At 36.1% G+C, this 27,174-nt stretch overlaps 2 protein-coding genes across 2 annotated transcripts; one reads left to right on the top strand and one right to left on the bottom strand.

Moving 5' to 3' along the window:
- Nucleotides 1–2,214: 2,214 nt before the first annotated feature.
- LOC129946322 (carboxylesterase 5A-like) lies at nucleotides 2,215–4,560 on the bottom strand. The gene is made up of 3 exons (XM_056056460.1): nucleotides 3,598–4,560; nucleotides 3,070–3,528; nucleotides 2,215–3,012 (listed from the first exon to the last, which is right to left on the bottom strand). The coding sequence occupies exons 1-3, from the start codon at nucleotides 4,477–4,479 to the stop codon at nucleotides 2,275–2,277; spliced, it is 2,079 nt and encodes a 692-aa protein (XP_055912435.1). The 5' UTR covers nucleotides 4,480–4,560; the 3' UTR covers nucleotides 2,215–2,274.
- A 12,135-nt stretch (nucleotides 4,561–16,695) lies between these two features.
- Nucleotides 16,696–26,410, top strand: LOC129948581 (gustatory receptor for bitter taste 93a-like). The gene is made up of 3 exons (XM_056059690.1): nucleotides 16,696–16,888; nucleotides 25,257–26,351; nucleotides 26,406–26,410. Exons 1-3 carry the CDS (start codon nucleotides 16,696–16,698, stop codon nucleotides 26,408–26,410), a joined length of 1,293 nt encoding a protein of 430 aa, XP_055915665.1.
- Nucleotides 26,411–27,174: the final 764 nt, after the last annotated feature.

The raw sequence follows: 27,174 nt of genomic DNA on the forward strand, positions 1-27,174 counted from the left end.
AGTGTTGCAGTCCGCATGGATTAGTGCTGCAATCGTGCAATAAGTCTAAATTATAGAGTGGAAAAGTTCCTGGAGGAATGTTTACTTGTCCATTTCTACAGGGTGTTTCGCTTGTTCAAAAAGAAACACAGATAGTACGGGCATATCTTCTTTTTGGGTTTATTTGCAATGTAAAAATCCTATTGGAAGGAAAATAAAGTTGATTTATCCTTTATACACCTCAAAGACTATTTGACACACTACGGTTTCTTTCGCATAGTTGAAATCCGTAGAATAACTTAGGCCACTGATATTTCAGTTGGTGAGACGGTTTTTTTTAAATCGATCGTAATGCAGAAATCAGTCTAAATTAATTCTAAGAGATTCAAGCTTTTATTCGTTTACTAAAACAACTACAGGATTTTTCAACAGCCACCTACGCTACAAAGGCAGACCGACAGGGACAGCAAACGACGCCATATTTCTTACCGCTCTTTTGATATTTCTCTACAGTAAAGTTTGAAATTTCATGATGGAAAAAGACAGTGGCCTCGGTTAAGAGCACTACGTCCAATTTATGGTCCTTATAACCTTCCTAGCAGATCAACAATTAAATGGCTAGTGGAAAAATTGTACAGTACAAAATGTTCCCGTGCCAGTGAGAAAAGAAGTGCGCGTAGTGTCGAGAATATTACTGCAGCTGAGGCCTTACTTGCAGAAAGCCCAAATGTGTCTATCACACGTCGTTCTCAAGCGTTGGGCATCTCTGTGACGTCGTTACAAGAATAAATTGACGCAAGACCGCTTGACCACTAAAAGTGTCGGATGTTCGAGAATTGGGCTCGGAAAATGATTCGGATTTTCATCGAAAAATCATCTTCAGCGCTGCTTCTAATTTCTGGCTAATTGGCTTCGTCAATAAACAAAATATGCGGTATTGGTCGGGCAGCAATCGACACGTACTCCATGAGTCATCATTGTTTATTGGTCGGCGGGCGCCGTACTTCTTTCGTGATGATCGGCACGTTACTGTGAATAGTAACCGAAAAATGTTGGCCCCAATTGGATGATACGGACTTGGATGGCATTTAGGTCCAACAGGATGGTGCTCAAGCCACCAAGTTTGTCCGTCTGGTCGTGCGATTTGGCGAGGTTAGACTATTTTCTATGTCAAGTCGATGGTCTATGCCAAAAACCCAGCAACGATTGATGAACTTCGAACGTATATGAACGTAGAATTGAAGCTGTATTGGCAGTACCGTTGTAAATTGGACTTATGCAAGCATGCTCTTATATTAATATCGAGTTAAATTAATATCAAACGTAATTTCACAGGAATAAAAAATTTCATTAGCATTTTAAACCGTTTTAATTTTATTTAAAAAAAACTTTTGTAGAGCTCTTATTGAAAAACCTAATAAAAGACATGAAGACCGTGCTTCCGCTATCTGGTCACTCGTCTAAGAAATTTAACCGTACGGACGAAACCGTTTTGAATGAAACAGGCCTTATGTTGATCAAATTATTTCAAGAACTTCTTCCATCCTCCAAAACTGGTAATAGCCATAATTAAGTTTCTAAAGCATCTAAGGCTAAGCTTATATTTCACTATTTTAATTTACAATTATAAGAAAAATTCAAAGATTTTGAGAATTTCCTAAATAGGGTAACTCCTTAGTAAATTTTATTCCCGATAGCCTTTAATATAGATCTATTAAAAGCATGAGAGAAGTCACGTATAAGCTGGATAAATCAAGTTATGGTTGCGACAATACTGTACAGAAGCAACAAAAGTTGTGTAGCAGCTATTACAAATAAATAGGTTCATTTTAAAACAGCAATAAGCCTGATAACATTGCAATAACAACAATATATTAGAAACAAAAGCATTGAATAGCCGCTTGATTTTTATTAATAAGCTCGTTAAAGATGCTGCCAACTTGAAGCTAATAAAATTTGGTCAAGAGTGCGAAGTTCTTCAAAGAATTAGTACAATAAAGATTAAGGAAGTCGAAAATCGTCTCCAACTTTTTTTTTAATGGATTAATGTCTTAAAATCTTTAGATTGAATGATTTCTTTTTAACTCAAAGTTACTGTTCACTACAGCTCAAATATCAAGATGTTAAGATATCTCCCAACTTCTGTCGAAGCATTATTTTACACATCGGTTCCTGGAAAACAGTTTAAGACCATGAAATGATCACTTCTTCCAAGAAAATCAATAAAATTTAAGGTATGCTAAAATTAAAAATTTATTTCTCCAATATTTGAATAAAAATAATTGTTTCTTCTCATCAACCCAACCATCCTCCGATGCCTGATGGTGATTGGGGCCTGTCGCGATTATTCGGATTATTTCTGTTTCCACCAGTTGAAGGTCTGTTGGCATTATTATTGTTATTATTTCCGCCCAAGTTCAGGACATTTGTCAAAGGATTTGTATTTGTATTTGAGCCCAAGCCTAATGGATTGGTCAGAACATTGGTGACATTATTGACAATACTTGTCACCGATCCCAAGGAGTCAGCAAAGCCTTTGCATGAAATTGATGGTGTTAACTGAACACCCCACGTCAACATTTCACAAGCTCGAAAATCACTTGAAAATTCCAATTTTGAGTCGATTTTTATAAAAGGCATACCCTTTCCACCTGAGCTTACACTTCGGAAGAGACTATTTAAGTTTCCTTCGGTTCGCTTGGGATTTGCAAAGTTCACAAGCAACGAAACTAAATTCTGTCGAACTTTCAGATCCTCTGGTTTGGTGAGACGAGCCTCTGGCAATGGATTCCCTTCAATGTCATTGGCATCAAACATGTAGCCAAGCTCATCTCCATGAGCGACAAAGTCTTCTTCTTTTTCTGGATCGTCAGTGCCGGAAACTATGGGAAGCCCACGTAGAAAATTGATGCCCTTAGATGTTGATCCTTTGTACTCGAAGCTGTAGAGGAATGCTGATGCAGTTTTTCCCCAGGTTTGAGCAGTTAGAACTGCTGGTAAGTTGAATAAAGCATCAGTCGTTGATTCAATGACCTAAAAATACCACAAATCATAACATATAAAAACTACTATCGATTTTCTTGTTCATACCTTTGAAAGAATCTGTAGAGGATTGAGGGATTCTGGAACATTAAGAATATCATTCAACCCCAAGCTCAAGCCCTCTACTCCTGGCAATACCGTATTGGTTACAACTCCAGTAATATTATCAACTCTCAGAAATCCCTTCAAACCATCCAAAGGTTCTACCAGAGAATTCAAAAGATCGTTAGCCGATCCCCATCCTTCATTGATAGTCTTCGGAGTTATAGCGTTTCCAGTTTCTTGCTTAGCTACACCAATCAGAAGTGGGATATTTGAGAAATTTCCACTCTCTATAGAACTTCTTGGATGAACAGTGATAAGTCCCGGAAGACCTCTCCCGTCATCAGCTTGTTCAACATGTGGACTGAATCCAACACTTCCCGAAAGACCCTTGATCATTGCACGGCCGTAAAGTCGTTCGGCTTGAACCTCGGAGTCTTTCATCACAATGTCTTCTACACTTTTCTGAAATACACACAAAAATACTGTATAAGTCGATTTTGGACTTGATATTTTTATACTAAGACAACTTACACCCCTCAAACATTCAACAATTTCAGTTTCATTTGAAGTTGAGCAACCGTTTATATGGGCTATCTCTTCGACTGATTGAACTGGTTCCTTATCTTCAGCGTATTCAGATAAAGCAGATCCCGACATCGCCACTACACCACTGATCGATCCACTCTTTGGCAAGCGAGACATCGATAGATACATTGCACTAGTTGCTCCAGATCCATGCCCAATAACCTTTATCTGCTTTGGATCTCCACCGAAAAACGAAATATAGTCTGTGACCCATCTCAGGGCAGCAGCCATATCGAACATTGCCAAATTTCCATCGAATTCCTTCGATCCATCACCAATTATCCCCAAAGTCCCCAGCCTGTACTGAACCGGAACGAAAATAACCTTCCCTTGGGCCAGAGGCATGGCGTCATATTGAGCTGCAGAGCCATAGCGAAAACCTCCCGGGTGAATCCACAAATAGACGGGAAGGCCGGTAGTCTCATCGGGCATTTGTGGAGTGTAGACATTCAAAAGAAGACAATCTTCCTTGCCGACTACAAGGTTTGGATTCCGAGGATGTGGCTGAGGACAGGGTGCGCCAAAAGCAGTGGCATTAAGGTCTCCTTCTAAACGGCGATATCTTGGCCTTGCAAAGCGATTCATTCCCACCGGTGGATCGGCATAACGTATTCCGAGGAATGAGTAAATTCCGGTGTCTTTGTTACGGAAACCTTCAACTCGAGCGGCACGATTGAACTTCCGGCTAAACACAACCGGATCATCGGGAGTCGGCGGTGGGGCAGCTTTACCGCCAACTATACGTTTCACTCGTCTAACATTTGACGTGTTTGCTGTGGTGAAAAGAAGCGCGAAAACTACACTGAGCGTGAATAGCTTCAAAAACATCTTCTGTCAGTGACTTGAACCGTAGCCTAGGACGAACTTGATTAAACTAAGCATCCATGAGGCTATAAGGCAGACTTGTAAGTGATAAAATATAAACAACAAACCGCAAAATACTCGAAGCAAGTGAAATTCACTCGCTGGCGATATCAATGTCTTTTGAATGCGAATGATTAAATTACTTTTCAATTACTAAGGGTCAGTGAGTGGTCGAACAGAGTCACTCTTTATAGAATTGAGAATTGATAGGCATGAAGACTTTTCTGAGGATTTTAAAGAATATTTTTAAGAAATTGGTATTTGAGCATAAGAGGAGCCCTGAACCTTAAAAACCTTTCATCACTATTTTATCACTTAAGTCATTAAATAAAAATAAATTATCCATTATTGCATTCGACAAGGTCTCGACAGTGACTTATTCTTAAGTCAGATATGCCTGGGTAGGGTATAGGTATATACAAAAACGAAAAGTAGATAAGCAAAGGATAGCATTAAAACTTCCAACAGTATAAGTACCTATAAATATCATTGCCAGAACAAGGAATATCAAAAACAAATGAAATAAAATCAACACTTTCCGATTAAATTATTCACAATCAAAATGACATAATAAGTTAAATTTATTCTTTGAAAATTGTGGTTTTAAAATAAAAAGTATTGTTGTTATTTGCAGTGTGAATATCAATTGAATCGACATGAAACGATATTTGAATAATAAGTTTTTCTTATTCTTATTCTTATTTTATGTTGTTTTTTCAGGTACTTGAATAAAGTGTAAACAAAGAGAGAGAATAAGAAAATGAAGGTGAATGAAAAATGAATAAAATTTGCAATTAAAATTATAATCTGAGAAAGAAAAACAAAGAATCTTATGCTTATAAAATTAATTGTGTTTATTCTTAATTAAATTAAGTGAGAACAACAATTATTGTTATCTTAGGATATATCTTATGAAAATAATTACAGTGCTGATCAATTGAATAGGTTTATGATTGCAGAAGATAGCACTGATTAAAAAAATTTAACTTTTTTTTTGCCATTTTAATTGCTTTATTAAAACACAATATACTATGGTGAATTTAAGCTAATGAAGCTTATGTTTTAAACCCACACAGTTTTTAGCAAAAATTGATAATGATTTTACAAAGAACCAATCTAAATCTTTCAGAAAGACTTGAAATCATTTTGGTATCTCAGTTAGTTCTGAGAAATTCTCATAAGTTATGACATGATTTTAAGGTCTTTATTTGACTCTTTATGAGACTATGAAAAAATTGAATGTTATGCTTTCATGGTATTTAAAAATACGTTGAAGAGTTTCGTTGTTTCTGAACCCAAGCTCCGATATTTGTTCAAATTTATAGAATTCACGTTTTCAACATATTTTTTTTGATTTTTTCAATATATTCCATAAACATTATGCTAAAGAGGCTGGGATGAGTCCCACACTCATTTTTCCGAAATATTAAATTAATAATATTAATTAATAATATTAATTTTTCCGAAATATTAATATTATGCTTGAGTTGAAAACCATTTCTTATCAGTTTTTTTTGTTGTTTTTGTAGGTTTTCGTGTATTGTAAAAAGTTGTCAATTAAATTTGTCTAAAAATGTTACTAAAGTTAAAAAATATATTTCATATGATAAAATAAGTTTTATTATGCAATATCTGTTTCTGTTATCGACATCTTTGGTTGAAACCAATTTCTATTAATTTAAGTAGCATTTTTTTAAAAGTGGAAGTATAAGCTTAGCGGCAATATCTTTATTTTTTGAAAAGAATTATGAATCGAAAATTCATTTTTACTATCATTAAGTAGTGCTTTTTTAGTGCTTTTATTTTTTAACTTCCTATAGGAATTTTTCGTAATGGTTCCGATTTGTCAAATTGAAAATTTTGACATTTCGCGATGTTTCAAGGTCCCTAGAGTCGAAATAAAAGATTTTTAGAAAGACGTCTGTGCGTGCGTGTGTACATACGTTCGTACGTCCGTAAGTTCGCTACGTTTTTTTTCGTCTTCCCTAGCTCAAGAACCAGTAAAGATATCGACTTCAAATAAATTCTTTTATACAGATAATAATTCATAAATATGCAGAAAGGGCTCTTAAGAAAATTGCGTGGGTGGTTTTTTTACAATAGCAGTTTAAAAAAAAGGTAAATACTTTGGTTAATCCGGGTACGGTTTCCAGAGACGTGTTTCAGCTCTCTCCAACTCTTGCCTAGTGACGCTGATTCCACCTCGACTGGCCTGCGCCGTGTGCTTCTCGGTCGTCCAAGTCTTCTTCCTTCTTGTGTGAGCGGATTCCAATGCATTGCTAGGCCTGCATTACACAAAATTAATAAAAAATTTCAAAATTTTGAGATCAGGGCTTCAAACTAATTTTTTCTTTTGAAAAATATTGTTGTTAGCAATCCTTTAAATTTTGAAAAAAAATCAAATTAACGCTTTTTTACAAAAAAAAAAATAAGAAAAAACATTACTAAAATTTGGTAAAAATTGATTTTTGAATCAACTGTCTTTTCAAAAAATTGAGATATTGGCTTCGATCTATTTTAATCTCAGAGAAAATATTGTTTTCGACATTCTGTAAATTTTGTATAGAAGGCAAAATGTCCGTTTTTTCATAAAAAAAGTGTTAACATCTACAAAAAATAGTACGCAAAATTGATATTCGGTTCTTCATATCTCGTGAATAATAGAAGACATTTACTTCAAATTAATTAAGTTTTTCCAAACTTTAAAAAAATGTTACTTAAATTGGTAAAAATAGATTTGAAATTAAATCCTATGGAAAATATTTCAGTATTAAAAATAATTCATCTGACACTTGTTTCAAAAAAAAAAAACACGAAAACCTACAAATCTGTTAAGCAGGACAAATCGACAGACTTGATGGGAAGTTATGAGTGTGGGTCGTATCCCCGCCTCTTTACTTTTTTTTTTAATAATTAAGGGACACTCAAGGGCTTGTTAATATGATATCTTTAAAGTTTAAACGAAGTGCGGGCTTTAGGAAAATGAGATTACTATAAAGGCGACTAATTATAAATGGCCAACATTTCACGTTTCTGAGGTAACTACCTGTTAGTAGAGTTTAAAGTCCAAAGTGGAGTCAGAACATGGATGCATTCTGTCTTTGTTTATATTCTAATTTGTTATCAGTAATGCCGTCCTGGCAGCCTTGACAGTAATGGAAGTAATAAGGTTGACTCTAACAACATACCTGACTTACTTATTTAAGGTGGCGCTACAGTCCTGTTTGAACTAGGGCCTCGCCCAACAAACTTCTTCATCTAGCTCGGTGCCTAGCTAGATGTCTCCTGTATTGCGCTCCAAGTTTGGTGAGGTCACCTTTCACTTGTGCGCACCACCTGATCCGCGGTCTTCCTCAACTGCGCTGTCCTGTGGGTGCGGATTCGAAGACTTTCCGGGTGGGAGCATTGGTTTCCATGCGCTCTACGTGACCCAGCCACCTTAGTCGTTGGACTTTTACCCTTCTAGCTAAGTCTTCGTCGCTGTACCCGAACGCTCGTTGTTCCATCTTCTCCTCCACTCCCCTTCGATGCATACGGGACCGTAGATCAGACGAAGAACTTTTTTCTCGAACCGACCCAAGGTGCTTTCATCCGCTTTTGTCATAGTCCATGCTTCTGCACCGTATAGAAGGACGGGGATGATAAGGGTCTTATATAGCAACGCTTTGGTCCATTCGAGAGAGGACTTTACCACTCAATTGCTTTCTTAGTCCAAAAAAACAGTGGTTAGCAAGAGTTTTTCTGCGTTTCATCTCAGCGCTGGTGTTGTTTTCTGCGTTTACAGCGGAGCCTAGGTAGACGAAGTCCTTGACTACCTCAAAGTTAAGTCTGTCGATGGTGACGTTTTGACCAAGGCGTCTCAGTGTTGTATGTCCTTTTTTGACGACAACATGTACTTTGTTTTGCCCTCATTAACCGTTAAACCCATTTTTGCCAGTTCTGCCTCAATACTAACAAAAGCCCTATTGACATCACGCTGAGTTCTTCCGATTATGTCAATGTCATCAGCATATGTAGTAATTGGACAGACTTTTGAAAGATAGTGCTTCTAGTGTTGAAGTGTGAGCTCTGAACTATTCTTTCAAGCGTGATTTAAAAAAAATCAAATGACAGCGCATCACCTTGTCTAAAACATTTTTTGACATCGAAAGGTTCTATTAAGTTGTTTCCAACCTTTATGGAGCAGCGTGAATTCTCCATGGTCATCCTGCACAAACGGACGAGTTTGGCAGGGATGCCAAAACTAGACATGGCTCTATACAGCTCGTCTCTGTAGATGCTGTCATATGCGGCCTTGAAATCTATAAAAAGATGGTGAGTGTTGATTTGGTTTTTTTCCAGCACCTGCCGTAGTGTGAATATTTGATCAACGGTGGACTTTCCTGGTCTAAAACCACTCTGATAAGGACCTATTAGGTTATTGACGATGGGCTTTAGACGTTCACATATTACGCAGAGAAGATTTTATAGGCGATGTTAAGTAGACTGATTCCTCTATAGTTGGTCCAGTTTAGAGGGTCTCCTTTAAAGAGCTCGGCATTCAAGCCATCCGCTCCAGCGGCTTTATTAGACTTCAGCTTAGATATGGCAATCTTTACTTCGTCTAAGTCGAGAGGACGGGAGGTCGGGATTGTTGGCTCTATGTTGAATGGATCATCCTGCCTGACAGCGGAATTCAGTTCGTCGTCGCTGTTATACAGTCTGCAGAAGTGTTCCTTTCATATCCTCAGCATTGACTGCGGTTCCACTATGATGTTTCCACTTTCGTGTTTGCAGCCTTCGGTTCTAGGTTTATGTACCTATGAATTTCGTTTTACCTTTCGAAAAACTTTCGAACTTCATTCCTGCTTTTAAACCCCTCAACATCTTGGACAGCACGCTCCTCATGCCATCTCTTTTTCCTTCTGAGAAGTCGGCGTTCCTCTCGCCTCTTCTGCTCATAGAGCTCATTAGCAGTTCTCGTCCTTTTATGCAGCGCCGCTTTGCGTGCCTCTTGTTTGGCTGCATTTGCCAGCCGATATTCCTCATCAAACCAGGATTCCTTATTGGTGGCTGCTTGAAACCCAGCACATCAGAGGCGGCTTCACTGATTGCTTCTTGGCAATGTTGCCACTGGTTTTTGCGGCAGAAAACTTGGAGAGAGGTTACTTGTAACTTGGTCGGAAAAGGATTTGGCGATCTCTGGCGATTGTAGCCGTTCGACGTTGTACCTTCTCCCAGCACCTCCCTGTTTTGCCTTGGGTCTGGAAATCCGAAGTGCTAGCTTGGCTACAACGAGGTAGTGGTCCGAGTCGATGTTAGCTCCTTGGAATGTCCGTACATCCATGATGCTGGAAACGTGTCATACCTGACACATCCAGATATAAACGATGCAGACTTATGCAGATGAAGTAAAGTATTTTCAGCATATTGGAAGTATTGATCCTACTCAAAGTAGAAGGTTAGATTTGCCCAAATTTCTAATAAGAACTGCCGTTTGGTTGCAGAACCTAGAAAGTTACAGCAACGATTACGAAAAGATTGCAGGCCTACATTAAAAGGTGGCTTTTCTGACCCAATTGTATATGAAGAATTAAACAAAGGCCCAAGTTGCAGTGGATTGGACACTCTTTGAAAAGATAAATAGAACTAACAATGAATTGGAATCCTCACTTAAGAAGGCAAAAGAGTCGGAAGACCGAGTAGTACGTGGAGAAAATCAGTAGAGGAGGAATCGTAAAGGTTGGGGAGGTGTTGAAGAGATCTCAAACAAATTGACAAAACCGATTACCATGGTGCGTTTTATTAGTTTTGGTCTTTTTTCCTGATAGGGATCACCCATAACCCTAATAGGTTTGAGAACCTAGAAAAGTAGCAGTAATATGAATCAACAAACAATATGAAAACTTTTTTGTGTATAACATTGAATGTTTTTACAAATTAGCCACTGTATGGCAATTCTTTCTCAAAGTCATCGAATTTAAAAACTACTGCAATTGAAGTTACTATTGCAAACAGTTAAGTTCCTTGAAATAAATTTGCCGCCTTTTATCCACCCCGCCGTTTTTTTAATTCTAACAATAGGTTAATTTAAACGAAATTTAGAAAAAAATAATGCATAACGTTTATAACGTATCTGTTTTCCATTAATAATTTAAAAACTCATCATCACCCTACACATCGATTAATTTTAGCAATTTTATTAATTAATGTAATTGTCCCCATTTTCAGTCTACTGAGTCGTAGAAAATTCAATATTTCGTTTCAATTTTTGAAGTTATATTGCAACTTTTCGTCACAGATTCTTGTCAAACTTATCTGTTCAAATAAAATGAAGCTAAAAAAACATCGAAAGTTTTTGAAGTCATATGTGGTTTTCAAAACCATGTACTACTATGGCTTAGTTTTTGGATTGATGCAATTCACCATTGACGATCGTTTTCGAGTTGTATACTCTCCGAAAATTCTCATTTTCTCAGTTATTTTACGGCTGTTTTGTATCACTTGCAATGTCTCCGGAATTCCATACATCCTTAAATTTGCATCATTATTTGGAAACACTCAATACCAAATAGTTGCGGTAATGTTGTCCGGATCTGTTGCCTTCATATCGCTTATATTGATAGTAGTAAACGTTGTTAGCCATAAGGGTGTTATCAACGTAATAAATCGGACTCGTGGTGTATTTGTTTGCCTGTATAAAATCACAGGGAGTCGGAATATCTTCGGTTCGGAATTTTATTTCATTGTTCTTTGTCGAACTGTAAGCAATTTGTACGTGGTGGTAGTGACTTTGATGAGGACACTTGACGAAGGTTTCGTTTTCATTGTGGCTTACTTCATTGGCTTCATAGCTTGGTTTGGAGTTCGTGTCGCTTTGGATTTATTGTGTTATGGTTATTTGACGGTCTTGGGGATGTATTCGAATATTGGGAATCATATGGTAGAGTTTGTGAACCACATTAAGACAGTTCAAGCTAAAAATTTGTCATCTTTTCGAAAGATGCAAGTGCTGTGTGAGTTTTCAGATAAACTTGACGCTTGTGCAGTTCTGTATACGAAAATCTTCAGAGTAACCAATCAATTTCATGAACTCTTCAAGACACATTTGTTTATGACGTTTTGTTACGAACTTATCGTAATAGTTATGAATGTTCATTTTATTTTCGTAATGTACATAACACAGGGCTTTATTTTGTGGAACCTTCTGCTGGTGAATATATTCCATTTTCTAGATTTCATGTTTCTCATAATGATAATGGATGTGATTAAGCAACGCTCGAAAATACCCCAGGATTTGGGTTGGGAATTTTATTTTTCTGATATTGATATTCGATGGGATAGAAGTGTAAGTGTATTAAGAAGCCATCATTGTTGAAAAGTGTGTAAAGATAAGTTTTTTTTTAATTGCAGGTTGACTTGTTTTTACAACAAATGAGACTCGAAAACTTATGTTTTGATGTTTTTGGATTATTTGAAATTAACAACAAATTGTGTTTGACTACTCTTTCGCTTCTAATTGCTTATTTAACTATTTTAGTTCAATACAGTTTGCAAGCAAATACTTCACTGAATTATAATGAATTTGGAATAAAAGCTTAAGTTTGGAAATGTTTGTATTTTTTGCTAATTTTAAAATTTTAAATTTCAGATGAAGTGGTATTTTACCAATTTGCAAGTTTTGTTAAATGCAATTTCTGTTTGAAACCGCGTTGCTGAACAAAGCGATACAGTGACAGATGCTAATAAAAGACAATTTCATATTTATTTTTTTTATTTTAAGTCAAGCCGACAAGTAAAAGCAGCAGGGATTCAACTCTCCTGATAAAAAAATTTCAAATGCAACTTTTTGTAACAAGACAGTGTTAATAATTAAGTTGTAGCTTTTTTCTGTTTCGATAGCCATATGTGTCTATGCATGTACATTATTTGAGAAGTTAAATCAATATTGTAACAAGTTTTTGTCACATCTAGGACTTTATTAGTAAATTTCTACAAGATGTCAAAGTCAACCAGCATTTCGTCACCAGCTCCCCAGCGTCCTAAAGTAAATCCGCGAGAGTTTGATGGCAAAGCACCATGGCGATCTTATCGCCTTCACTTTGATGCTGTCGCAAGAGTAAATTGCTGGACAGCAGAGCTAAAAGCGCTTTACCTTGATGCTTATCTGCGAGGGACTGCACTTGCTTACTTCGACACGCTTCCACCATACATTCGAGATGATTTTACATGCCTAGATATTAGTTTAAGTCAAAGATTCGGCAACGAGTATGAACAGTCAACAGCCCATTCCGAACCAAGAGGTCGGGATCGGAAACCGAAAGAATCTCTTAACGAGTTGGCCACCGATACTCAACGTCTCGTTTACCTTGCCTTTCCGGACTGTCCCGATCGAGCTAAAGATCGAATCGCTTTAGCATAGTTCATAGATGGAATTTTCGATGTCGAGTTACAGCAAAGGCTGAGAGATTCTACTCCTGATTCCTTGGAAAAGGCTTTATCTTCGTCCGTTAGAAAAGAGGCCAGTCGGGCCGCCACTCTGTTAAACCGTCGGAGAATTCGTGTCGCAGAGGCTGTACTTTCCGAAACGGAGGATTATTCTCGTGAATATCAGTCGGGAAACGAAAAGCGCACAACTTAGAGGACCAAAAGTTGTCGTGACGAAAACAAGAAGCACCCATAATTAAAAATCTATCAAAGAGTACCAGTCCTAATACCAATGCGAAAACAAAACAATCAAATATTTTAGAGGTAGGAATCAAGGGAAAAAATAAATTGATTCATCGGACTGGCTATGGATTTGTGCGAAGAAAAGACAACAATGACGTTACTTATGTGGCACTTAGCGAGCTCCGCAAAAATACTACACTTCGTCGGGAGGAACAATGCATTACTTTTGACGTCGAAGAAGCTCGAATCGGCCCCCGTGCCGACTCGCCGAGCGAGGTTCAAAATTTGGGAAATGTGAATCCACTGTTTCTTCAGAGGCCGAAATAGTGGAGAAAACCAGCGTATCTACCCCTCCAGTTGCATCCATCCGATATACTGATATCGGATACGGGTGCTACCCAGACTATTATACACCCCAGAGTATTACAAAAGCTGATATCTCGCCCTGCTATAGAAGCTTCATATGCAACCATACAAATTGTTACTGGCGACACGGCACCAGTTGAAGGAATCGTGACAGTTCGTGTTAGGATTGGACAGTTTTCAACAAAACATTTAATGTACGTTGTTTTAATTTTCGATGATTACACTTTTTGCGTCAAAACTCTTGTGAAATAAATTTCAAAAATAACACATTATATGTCTGTGAAGAGACAATTTATTTAAACTAGGAAAACACTAAACACTTCTTGCTTCTGATTCCAACGATGACCAATTACAGCATTATCAGGTTGTTGGATAAACCTGATGACTTCTGGACCAGATGAAGACATTGTACTTGTAACACCAGTAGACGCCATTGAAATGATTGATATTTCGAGTTCTCTGTGCCGTGTTGAACAAGGAACTATTCAGCTATGTGTCACCAACATATCAGAAGAAGATATTTGGATCCCGAAGAATACCGTTGTTCAAATAGAGTCAAAGCCGATTCTCAATCCAACAATCTGTCCATAAGCCCTAAGGAGATGTTACAAAGTCGTTGCGCTAGTCGAAAATAACAATTAAACGAATTTTTAATAAGCAAATTTTAACTTCTTTATTTCTATAAAAATAGAGGGTTTTTTGTACAAAAAGGAAAAAATAGGATATAGGAATTCGCTCTTTTCCTGACCACGTTCTTTAACTTCCTGCCATCTTATTTCCTATCTTTTTTTCAGCTGTCATCTCAATTTTGACATCTTGTAGAAATTTACTAATAATGTCCTAGATATGACAACAAATTGTTACACTGCCTCCCCTTTAAAAGATTTACTGTCCTCAGTCGGGAACTATAACGATGTCTTAAGAAATTTTTCACCTACAAAAACTGACGTCAAAGAAATAACCGATCTCTATGAACAACTTAAGGCTTGTTCGTTCCTTCCTTAGTTATTTGGTATAGCACATCTCCTAGCTTTGGCCATGTCAATCGCTTTGAAGTTTTGGACAAAGGCCTTTTCTTCTCTTTGGAGCGTGTAACCTAACTTTGTCCCCAATACTGAACTGAGTAGCTTTAGCATTGAGATCATGCCGATCCTTCATTCTACTAGTATATTCGAGCAATTGTTTTCGATTAAAAGCATAGGCGGTTTCTAAGCGCGTGGATAAGTCTTCTACGTGCTTCGAAGACGTTGTAGGTGTGTAGGGAGATGAAACTCACGCCCAAATGTAAGGAATGTGGGTGTCTGCTTCGTTGCTTCATGAACAGCAGTTCTATAAGCCAGAAGTAGAAACGGAAGATGGGTATCCCAATCTTTCTGGTTATCGACTGTATATTTGGCAATATAGCCTAAGAGCGTCCGATTAAATTACTCCACATCCCATCCGACTGTGTATGCAATGGAGTAGTACGAATTTTATCGATACAAAGAAGTTTCAATGTGTGTCTAAAAATCTCCGATTCAAAATTTCTTCCTTGTTCCGAGTGTAGTTGCAGTGGAACTCCAAATAAAGAAAAAACGTGCACCACAAGGGCTTCTGCTCCTGCCTCTGCAGTCTGGTTCGGTAGAGGTAGAGCCTCAGGCCACTTTGTAAAATAATCGCAAAAAACTAAAACATACTTGTTACCTTGAGTGGTGACGGGTAACGGTCCCAATATGTCTATTGCAGCTTGTTTAAATGGGGCACCTACATGCACTGTCTGCATTCTTGACCGATTCCTTGTCGCTGGTTCTCTTCTTTTTTGGCAATGTCTCTCTACGTCTTGCGAACACCCAATCCAATAGTACCGCTTTTTAGTCTTTTCTATTGTTTTCTTTACGCCGAAATGCCCACCAGTCCGACTAAATTAGTATTTTTGTTAGGGCTTTCTAGAAAAGACTTAGCATTGTTATACATTTCTGGTAGAATTCATTTAGATTTTTATTTTTTGATGAAAAAATTAAATTTTTATTAAAGTTTTACCATAATGTCAAACATGTTATTTTTCGACTCATACAATTATCATGGATTATTACAATCTTTTGTTCGCAAATTATTTGAGGTGGCAAATATTTTATGTGTTTCAGTTTTGTTGATTTATAAGAAAGACGTCACTTGAATTTTTAACATATACAATTTTCGAACTCGACATCGTAGGCTGGTATTGAGATTTAGCCGACTATCAAAGGCATTGCGAACATGCTGACGTAACAACGGACATATCCTTTGTATTTGTTCTAGAGACAACGCATTTGATTTAATTGTAATTGGTTTGATTTGTCGAGTAACAATGTTTGAAATTTCTCTACGTTTCAAAGTTCCTAGAATCTAAATCCAAACATTTTAGGGAGATGTATGTGCATGCGTATCTACGTCCTTACGTTCATTCGAGACAAATTTGTTTCCTGGTTTTTATACAGATATTAACATCTTAAAATGCTGCAAGGACTTTAATAAAATTGGAACTGTGGTTTTCTTATTACTAATCTTTTTTCTTTGAAAATAGTTTGATCGGTTTATTTTTACATATAATTTCTTATACAGTGCATCTCGTTAGTCCGGACACTCGCTAGCCCGGACACCTCTATGTTTTTGACACTTTCAAAAGTTCGCATTACTTTTATGCCATGTTCAGGAACTCATAAGTTACCACTCTTAGTTATCAGAAAATTAGTTAATCCGAGGGTTTTTAAAAAGATTAATATCCAGTAGCATATAAAGCTACCAAAAAAGAGTGGATGTCTACAACGATTTTTTTAATTGGTTCAACAATAATTTTATTCCAAGTGTGAAAAAGTTTTTGAAAGAGATTAACATGCCGTTGAAAGCACTTTTGGTTTTGGATAATGCCCCATCTCCTAAAGAAGACGAAAAAACTTTGATTCGTCTAATTGTACAGCAATATTGCAGCCGATTAATCAAAATTTAATTCAGAATATGAAGGTAGCATATAGAAAGCAGCTATTGGCCCACATTCTACTGGAAGATGATAAAAACATTGCAGCAGTCTTAAAAAAATTCAATTTGCGAGATGCTGTTTAGTTTTTAGATTCAGCTTGGAAAGGTATATATATAATATATAATAATATATAATAATATTATGGCCAGATCTGGCATCCCGATAGAATAATGAAGACCTTATACTACTTTCACAAACAAAATGTTACTGAAGCTGAAGAAGAAGACAGTGAAGATGAAAATGTAAACAAAGAAGTTTCGCAAATTTCAAACAATGAAGCAAGAAAGATATTTGCCAAGGGCATTCAATGTGCCGAACAAAACAATGCATCTCAAATGGATATCCTTCTTCTTAAGGCGTTCGGTATGTTGTCGAAAATTTGGAGGAATATATCTATCAGCTTAAGGATAAAGCTTTGATTGTTTCGCATAAATGTCGAATCTATGCCTCTTTATGGGTGGAACACTTGGAATGTTACTTCAGCTATTACAAGAAAGATCTTAAAACTTAAAGCGAATCAATAACTTAGATGGATCGTATTTTTTGACGAAAGTGTGATAGATTTCAAAGACTAAAGAAACAAACCAGATCTACCAATTAGTTCTTTTATATGAATATAAAATGGATTTTATGACAAACTTAAATTACATATGGATCATAAAGTTTATGTTAACGAACCTTATTAAATTTAAAAATAACCACAAACTAAAACAGAAATGGATTAGTTAATCCGTAGAACCCACAACTGCATGGACCAAATGCATAGAACATTTTAGCTTTAAAATCTACCCTCAGCAATAAGTCACTCACCAGCAGTGCACATAGTGGGCCAGAGGCTGCCTTAAGCCATTGGGTTGTTCGGGCCTTCTCATGCTCCGCAACAGAGTGTAAATGTTTCATCCTATAAAGTTACGATTTTGGCAAACGTTCATCTGCCCTTGTTTTCCCAACCATTCAGCTTTGTTGCTTGCTCCACATCCTACACAGAAACCAACTGGTCAAAATGCTACCATGCCAAACGGCTATAGCGAAAACTAGCCTAAGACAAACCATCGTACATACACGCGCATAGAACTTCATGTCGGTTCCATAAATTCATCTCCTTCTCCATGCCCGTGTAGCAGCTATAGCCTCGTGAAAGAAGAAATGGCCCAGTGTCCAATCCACAAAGAGTAGGTATACTTGTGGCCTGGCAAATCCTGACCATAAGTCCTAATATTTCAACATCACTTTACAACATTTTCGTGGTGCTGAAACTGAGAGAGATGAAAGTGAATCCTTGAGACACCCTCGCCTCGCGACGACCGACGACGATAGAAAAGTAAAATATCAAAAAAAAAAAGGATAAAGTAATAAAAGGGATAAAGTCCTCTAGCCACCAAGCACAGAGTCATGTCATATCCTCGCTAGCAAGCGCTAGGAAGAATTAATCCAGCTGCACCATCATCAGGATGAAGAAAAGTGATGAATTAATATTTCTTCCAACATCAGCCCTCTCGTGGTTGTGTCTAGAAAGCAAGCAAGGAGCATCTAACACTAACATGCAAGGCGTCATTCTTCTCTCCTCATATCGTTTGTCCTGTTCCTTTTCCTGTATAGTTTAGTCGTCCTTCGACCATATCATCCACATCATCCGAGTTTTGCTATATACCCAACACAGGGCCATCATCCGGGGATCTTGGAGCGATTTGATGTAATTTTCAGATGAACATGTTGTCATGAGGTTTCATATTTCAACTCGCTTCCTTCAACTTTTAACATGCAAGGATTTCACAACGAAATTGTGTGTGCATATAAGTGTTGGTGTGCATGTGTGTGTGTTTGTGTGTATGACGGAGGATGAAGCATGCTTGCGTCAAGGATTTGCGTTCATCAAACATTTTGATTTAGATATTGTTGCTGCTGCTATATAGCTCCTGTCCATCTGTAGAAAATTCATAATGAATTACACTGACAGAAAAAATTACAAAGAATTTAAATTATTCATTCTAAGGACAAAAATATAATTTCCTGAAATACTTCTTAACAGGACCCTCATTACCTTTATTAGCCTAACCATATCTTAAAAGTGTTGCTTTAGCTTTTCCCTACCTCTGGGGGGATGAATTAAAAAAAACAAGAACAAACTGCGAGTTTAATTAAATTGAACAAATATTTTCTCTAAGTGTATTTAGAACTGGGTCATTTTAAATATAGGCATGCTTTACTCTTAAGCGTTCTAACTAGAGTTTATGCAAATATTTAGCCCAAGTGTTATGATACTCGGAAGGATTCAGGGATTCAAGGATTCATGCAGAGCGAAATCCTTGCTTGAATCATTAGGAGCCTAAATAATGGGACAGTTTACGAAGGTACAACAAACAATAAACAGATGGATCCAGTCGCAGTGGACGACTCCAACTTCTGACGACGACGCACAACGACAACAAGACGTATATATGTAGGTTCCAATTGCGTTATGTCCTTTCCTAAACGCACTACATAAATGTAAGACCATCAGAGAAAGCATGTTGCGGTAAGCAATATCATCCTTGATTGTGGTCTACCATATAAGGGTTGTCTATACAGTGAGAATACTCGTACTACCTACGTTCTGAGATGTTGAAATATTGAAATCACCTGAAGACATGCTTTGTTGCCTTTAGATTGCATGCATATTCACATAATGTAGAGTCCAGTGAGTTTATTAGCTTTTGGAACACTAAATTTGGAACGGTCCTTAGTCTTGTAAGGTGTACCTTACCTATACTGCGTACCTGCTCGACTCGTATATGCCATATGTAGATATTAAATAAGGTAACAATATTGGCAAGAGAGTATCCTTCTTGATAATATTTGATTTGGACTTGGCTTCAGTGGGCAAGTAAACTTTAGGTACCTTACCTACCTACATTCCCCCACAAAGTTTAGGTATACGCACGAGTATTGTGTGCAATTAATTATTTTCTTCTAAATGAATTATTAATTCCTTGAGATTTAGCCTCTGCCTCACTTCTTGATACTTAAGGTAGATAGGTGCTTCACAAAAAAACTCGAACTCTGATTAAATGTCAGTCAGTCTTTCATTTGGAAGAGACTTTATATTGGTTAATTAATACCTGAACAGTTGAGAGCATACACATACCCATAGATAACTTTGGTTAGATAAATGTTGTACTTACATCAGACTTTTGATTAAAACATTTAGGTTCAATCAATGATTAATATAGATTTTGTTGTTCTTTTATAGGTTATACGAGATTTCTAGCCATTTTATGGTTCCAAGAAGTGTTTGGGTTCAATTTTATTACTTCTGAATTCTAATATACTGATATTGACATAAGCTAAATAATTCAGTTAAAAATTCAGTTAAAATGTTCATTTGCCCTAAACAATGACTTAAAAGAACTTAAGATTAAGTATTTTAATATCTCATAAGTGTTTGATAGATGAGAACTACATATCGATAACTTCCCATTTGGTTCAATTAAACTATTTAAAATGATATTTTTGTGAAGCTGATGTTTTTTTTTCAAGATATTAGAGACGTTGAATCAATTTTGGAATTTCATTAATAGCTTTCGAAATAATATTTTAACAAGGATCTTTTTTTTTTAAAATATACAAACAAAAAAATTGGTGGCGCAATAGTCCGTTGAGAAGAAGGACCTAGTGTCTTATAACTCTCAACCATTCCTGTGTGTAAGTAATGTTATCAAGGATTGAAGTGACCTAAAGTTTAAAGCAGAATCCGAACGGCTAGTGTTTGAGGAAGCACTTTTCATGAAAAGAATTACTTTGTCAATTCCTCGCAAGAGGCAGTACCCGTTAAAAAAACTTTAGATGGCACAGGCAGGTATCAAACCATCACACCCCGGAAGCTTTTTTAAAGATATAGAGCATTCAATTTACTTTATTCGAAAGATGTTCTTCACGCATTATAATTTAGATATGATTTCTGGAGCAATGGTTGGCTCGAAAGTAGTTGAGTCTGGAGGTCCAATTTTCCATGAATCAAAATTTGTGGCCTTATGTCGACTGACAAATCCATTAAACCAAAACTAAGCTTAAACGTTAAATAAAATTCGATTATAGACATTAGGAGCAATGACAAAATTCTTTTCGAACAGAATCATGATTTAGTGTCGAAATTTTAAATAAATTACTTGACAACTGACAAAATGTTCGTCATCAATTAAAAAAATGTTGCCAATTCAAAAATACATAAGCTCCTAAACAATAGTGTGTTTCATAGCTGCGTGATGAGTAGTTTCAATTGTTGATGCTTATAGCTTGACAGGTGGGAAATTTAAATTGTGTTGACTTTTCGGTTCAGTAAAATCTGAAATGATTGAAACCATATTTAAAAAAGAGACTGGGATAACACCCACACTGATAACTTTCGATCCTGTCATTCGATTTGTTTTGTTACTTGAATTATTCTTAAAAATTTCAAAATTATGAAAAATATTTTGCATATTATAGTGAAATAGTTTGATTTAATAATTTATTTTTGTTAACGAGGTTCTTAATCGAATTTCCTTAAAGTTTTTATTTCTTATAAAAACAAATACAAATTGGAACAATGAAACTAATTAACATGGTTTGATGCTAGCTGTAAAGAAGTTATAAGGGCCGAGAGGTTAGTTGCTATAAAGCCAACCCTACTGAGGAAAGCCGGAAAAAGTTCAAACAGGCCATTAAGGCCTGCAACGCCCATATTCGACGGACCAAATTTGTACATGACCAAAAGTTACGGCAAAAAATACTGTAATGGCCCAAAGGTAGTAAAAATTGTTCGTCATTTGTAAAAAACATGAGGAATTCTTCCTCTTCATCGGTTCCTACGCTCGTTGTCAATGACACTCCTTTTGTTAGCTCTTTAGAGAAAGCTAATCTCTTTGCTTGGCAGTTTGACGCCAATTGTATGCTGCCAGTGACTGTTATGACTCCGCCTGTTGTTGAGCGAGTAAGTGATTCTATGATACCAATCTTTTTTCGCACTCGTACTGTGGCAAGAGTCCTTAGAGATTGAAACACACATATTGTTCTGAAGGGGTTTTCTTCAACACTGGCAAAACCACTGCGTAAGCTTTTTCATCTGTCCTACTGCTCAGGTCTCGTTCCGAGAGGATGGAAAACGGCATTTGTCTAGCCCATTCCCAAATAAGGGAAATTTTCCTCACCCTCTAATTATCGACCGATTGCACTTACGTCCCTTCTTTCCAAGGTTATGGAAACGCTGATTAATTATCAGCTCAAGAAATATCTTGAAGATCAAAAGCTTCTTAATGACCGTCAGTACGGCTTTCATAGCAATAGGTCCACTGGTGATCTCATGGTTCATCTCACCGAACAGTGGAGCAAATCTTTACATCGCTTTGGAGAAAGTAAGATTATTGCACTAGATATTTAAAAAACATTTGAAAGAGTTTGGCTTCAGGCTTTCTTATCGAAAAAGCGTGCTTTCGATTTCCATGAATCCCTGCTACATTGCATTAGTAATTACCTTTCAAGTCTTAAAACCATAAAATAAATGCTGGTGTGTCACAGGGCTCCGTTTTGTCTCCAACACTCTTTCTCATTTTTATTAATGATCTCCTGTCTGCAACATCTAATCCAATACATTGTTTCGCTGACGATAGTATTCTTAGCTTTTCATATTCGTTTTCAGACTCACATTCCTCTTCTTCGGATGTGGAACTGGAACGACAAAATATGATAGGTTCATTAAATTCCGTCTTTAACAATATTGTAAAATGGGGATCAAAAAACCGCGTGGAATTTATTGCTTCGAAACCCCAATTATCTATGGATGGCACTTGCATCAAGGAGACTGAATATCTCGATATTTTCGGTATGTGTATCACCAAACACCTCTTGTTTAACGATCACGCGATTTCGGAAAAATGCTTCAAGGTGTTTGGGTTTAATTTGGCGATGCAAGGAATGTTTCACACCTTCTGATCTGGCTGTTATCTTCAAGTCTTATATACGTCCGAAGCTTAAGTATAACAGGGCTGGTGGTCCTGCAACTTACTTAAGCCTCTTGGATAGTATTGAACGTAGAGCATTTAAATTGATAGGTTACGTCGCTTGAACATCGTCGTAAGGTGTCTTGTATCTACCGTACTGTCAAATATAGAGATCCGTTCTTTAGCCGTACTACGCGAATTTTGAATACCTTATCACACTCTGTCTTTCCTAGTCATTGCAATATTCAGGAACTCAAAACCAATGTGCACCGACGTCTGCTTTCAAACCCTCTCTCCTCTTCCAAGTGCTTACACTGTGCCTCTGCAAAATAAGGGTAGTAATATCCCTTTGAGGGTGTGCTTATTATAAAAAAAGTCAATATCTTCTATTTTTCATGAGATACCTAGAACCGAACGTTAATTTTTACAATTTTTGCGTAATATTTTTTTAAGATTTTATTTTTTTATGAAAAAACTGACTGTTGGATTTTTATAAAAAAAAAATTACTGAATGTCGAAACAATGTTTTCTGTGACATAAAATGTGTTTAATGCCAATATTATTAATTTTTGAAAAAATATTTGAATCAAAAATCAATTTTTACCAACTTTTATTTATTTTTTTTAGGTTTATTTTTTTTGTAACAAAACTGTCAAATCGATTTTTCTCAAATTTTTACTGAATGCTGACAACGATAGTTTTTAAAAGATAAAATTAGTTTAAAGCCAATATCAACTTAATTTTTACCAACTTTTATTAGTTTTGTTCTTAGGATTTCAATTTTTTTTATAATTTAAATTCGATTTTTCTCAAAATTTGCTAAACGTTAGTTGGAATTTTTTCCAAAAATATATTTGTTTGGTATCACGTTACAATACATAATTTAACTCAAGGCTCTAACGTTATTGGTTCGTGATATATTTGGGGTTAACCAAAACATTCAGCTATTTTTCTTCAAATTGCTTTGGTAAAAAAGTTACCACTCAATTTTCTTGAGAGTCCGTTCTGCATTATTATCTGTACGAGGTGTGTTCAGAAAGTATCGGGCACTTTGGTTTTTTTTTTTTCAAAAAAATATTTTTTTATGCGTTTACATCGATGTCTCCTTCAAAGTATGCCAGCGTTTTTTCCACTCTTCGAAGCACTCTTGACATTCACTTTTTGATATGTCCTTGATCATTCTCAGCGATTCGGCCTTTATTTCCTCAATCGAGAAAAAACGCCTTGCTTTCATGGATCTCTTTAACTTTGGGAACAGAGGAAAACGTTACAGCGAGCCATATCTGGTTAATATGGAGGTTGGGTTATGACTACGGTATTCTTTTTGTTATCGTGGTGCAAAAGTCATGAATTGTTTTTCCATCAATCCGAGCGTTTTTTTCGGATTGCTTCATCCAAACGGCGTATAACTTGAAGGTATTACTCCTTATTAACTGTACGACCTTGTGGTAATAACTCTTGATGCACTAAATCATTATAATGAAAAAAAAAAACAGTAAGAAAACCTTTACATTCGATCGAAGTTGACGTATTTTTTTCGCTCTTGGTGACTTTGGATGATTCCAGGTGCTTTGGTTTCGAAATCATTACCGTATATTAACCCATGCTTCATCACCAGTCATGACCCTTTCAAACAAACTTGGATCGTCGTTTACGTCATTTAACAGCTCCTGAGAGATGTTCATGCGATTGGTTTCATGCCCAAAACATTTGAAAAAATGTTATGGGATGAGCCAATTGAAATCTAACTTCATCAGCAACTTCTCTTATTATGATTCGGCGATCATTCATAACCATTTTCCACTTTTTTCACATTTTTAGCGATTTTTGACGTGCTGGGTCGACCGGAGCGTTCGCCATCTTCAACGTATTCGCGGCTATCTTGGACACACTTGTACCACTCGTAAACACTTGTTTTTTTCATAGCAGACTCACCATAGGCTTTTTGTAAGATTTCACACACTTTGTTACAATTTATTAATGCAAATTCTTTGACTCTTCAATTCATCCATTATTTAAAAAAGCAAAAACAGGTGAGCTTATAAAAACAAGTCGAACCTTAGCCACTCCCACAGACAAAGTAAACAGTGAATATAGCTTAAAATTGCATCATACTTTAGGAGCATGCATAAAAAATTTTGACCTTTGGACTCTCCAGACCCGCGAAATTTAAAAATTCCGGGTACAACTCACCACAATTTTTATTTTAAGTCGACATCTCTACTGGTTCTTAAGCTATGGACGACGGAAAAAACGTCACGAACGTACGGACAGACATCTCTCTAAAAATCTTTTATTTCGACTCAAGGGACCTTGAAACGTGGAGAACTGTGAAAAAATATTCAATTCGACAAATAGGACCGATTACAATAACTTCCTATGGAAAGTCAAAAATAAATGCCACCAAATTTTTAACCAGATCTAGATACTGAGTAATTCATTCTAATATTATTTCTGTCTTGTATTATTAATGAAAGTTTTCAAGCCCTTAAACAAAACAACCGGTATCATTTTCTTTTCCTTGGCTATGAGTTTACTATAAAGTTCTTCACAAAAATGTTAGTATAAGTTTACGGCATATAACATGATTAATAAGTTAATCACTTTCAATAGCTTCTTCTACTATAGGGATTGTTATCAGTGACAAAAAGTTTATGGCGGTCCTTTATCCGATTCCATTTGAATTTAAATTCAATTAAGTAAGTGCTTTTGTTTTTGCTCAAAATGAATTCCAAATTTTATCTATGAATTTTGTCGTATCATTGAACAATCCTTAGACAGTTTACTTAAAATGACGTTCAAGACAGGTCACAAACCAGGAAGAACTATTCTAGTACTTAAAATCATGTACTTTTACGGTCATATTTTCGGGATGTTCTTTTTCACTTTGACTAAAAATCGCTCACGTGTAAAATTATCTCGGACAGTTCAAATGTTTGCCGTAATATTTCGGATTTTGTGTCTTGCTTGTCATATTGCAGGATTACCGCTTTACAAAACTATTCTTGAGAGCAATAAGTCCATATATTTACCGGATATAAACATGATCATATCTTATTCGGTTATTTTATTGAATTTCTTATTCATTTCACAACAAATCCTTCACAATAAAAGACTCATAAGACTTATCAATCGTACAATTGTAATTTTCAAGAGTGTCTCGGAAGTCTCAGGAAATCGGAATTTATTCGGGCCAGAATTGCTCTTCCTATTCTTCTGTCGATTATCATGTAACATACACACAGTGGTAACCCTGTATCTAAACTTATGTTACCTTCCGTTCTACACTCGGCAGATGGATAGAAGAGACCTTTCAATTGCATACGTTATTGGTTACCTTGCTTGGCTGGGAGTTCGAGTTTCTTCGGATTTCCTGAATTTTGGTTACATCGTTATTTCGGGAATTTACTATAATCTTGGGATTCATATGATTGAGTTCGTGAATCGAATTGAACTGATGGAAGGCAGACAATTGTCGAAATTATTTCAAACTCACATGTTGTTTGTGTTCTCCGAAGAATTGGACAGATGTGCAGTGTTGTATTCGAAAATATACAAATTAGCGAAAAAGTTCCACAGGATGTTTATGTCTCACATGTTTTGCTTGATTTTAGTACAAACTGTTGTGACTGTTTCGAATATTCATTATGTTTTTGTGAGGTATTTGATAGTGGGCGAAATTGCTTGGAATATTGTGTTTATTGTTTTGATTTGTATTTTTGATTATGTTATTTTTATAATGTTAATGGATTTGATTATCAAACGCTCGAAAATTCCTCAACAACTGTCGTTGGAAATTATTTTTTCGGATATTGATGATCGATGGGAGAAAAGTGTGAGTAAATTTCTGATATTTGGTTTAGGTCCTTTATGTACTTCTATTCGAAACTTTTATAATATTTAGTTTTTATTTTTCTTTCTTATAGGTTAACTGTTTCTTGCATCAACTTCAGCTACAAGCCTTGACTTTTGATATTTATGGATTATTTAAAGTAAATAACCAACTTTGTTTGACTGTGTTTTCTGTTGTTACTGCATATTTGATATTTTTAATCCAATCAAGTATTGATGGATATCTTCGTTTTACATAAAAATAAATATTAATATTAATTAATTGAAAGAAAACTAGTATTGTCTTCTTTTCTTTTGAAAATGTAAAAAACTATGAAATAAATTTATTTATACATTTTTACCGAAAATATTGATAGAACAAATTTTTCGAAAACTTTATAAAATCCCGACTAGATAAAAAAGAATCATTCAAAAAGAAAATATTAATCAGGTTTCGAATAATGTAAAGATGTTTAAAAAAAACTGGATTATAAGAGACAGAATTATCCAAATGATGATCTTCAGAAAACTGGGGGCTATACGACAAATAGGGGATTCGAAAAGTATTTCTTTCTACACGTTACCGTTATAAAATTGTTACGAATGCAGAAAAATCACCCGAAAGGTTTTCTTTAAAGTATGCACAAAAAATATGTGTGGAAAAGAATTTTCAAGAATATGCTGCATACTTAATTCCAAATAAGTTTATTCAACGAAGAGTGCCATTGTTAAGATTTGGTAAATTTTCCCAGTAAAGCGAGGGAGAATCAGACTATAATATTAATCGTGTTCTTTTGGGATCAATTTATATTAAAAAAAGAGGCTGGGATGTGACCCACACTGATAATTTCCCATCCCGTCTGT

This window comes from Eupeodes corollae, chromosome 2 (assembly GCF_945859685.1).
Source record: "Eupeodes corollae chromosome 2, idEupCoro1.1, whole genome shotgun sequence".
Classification (NCBI taxonomy): Eukaryota; Metazoa; Arthropoda; class Insecta; order Diptera; family Syrphidae; genus Eupeodes; species Eupeodes corollae.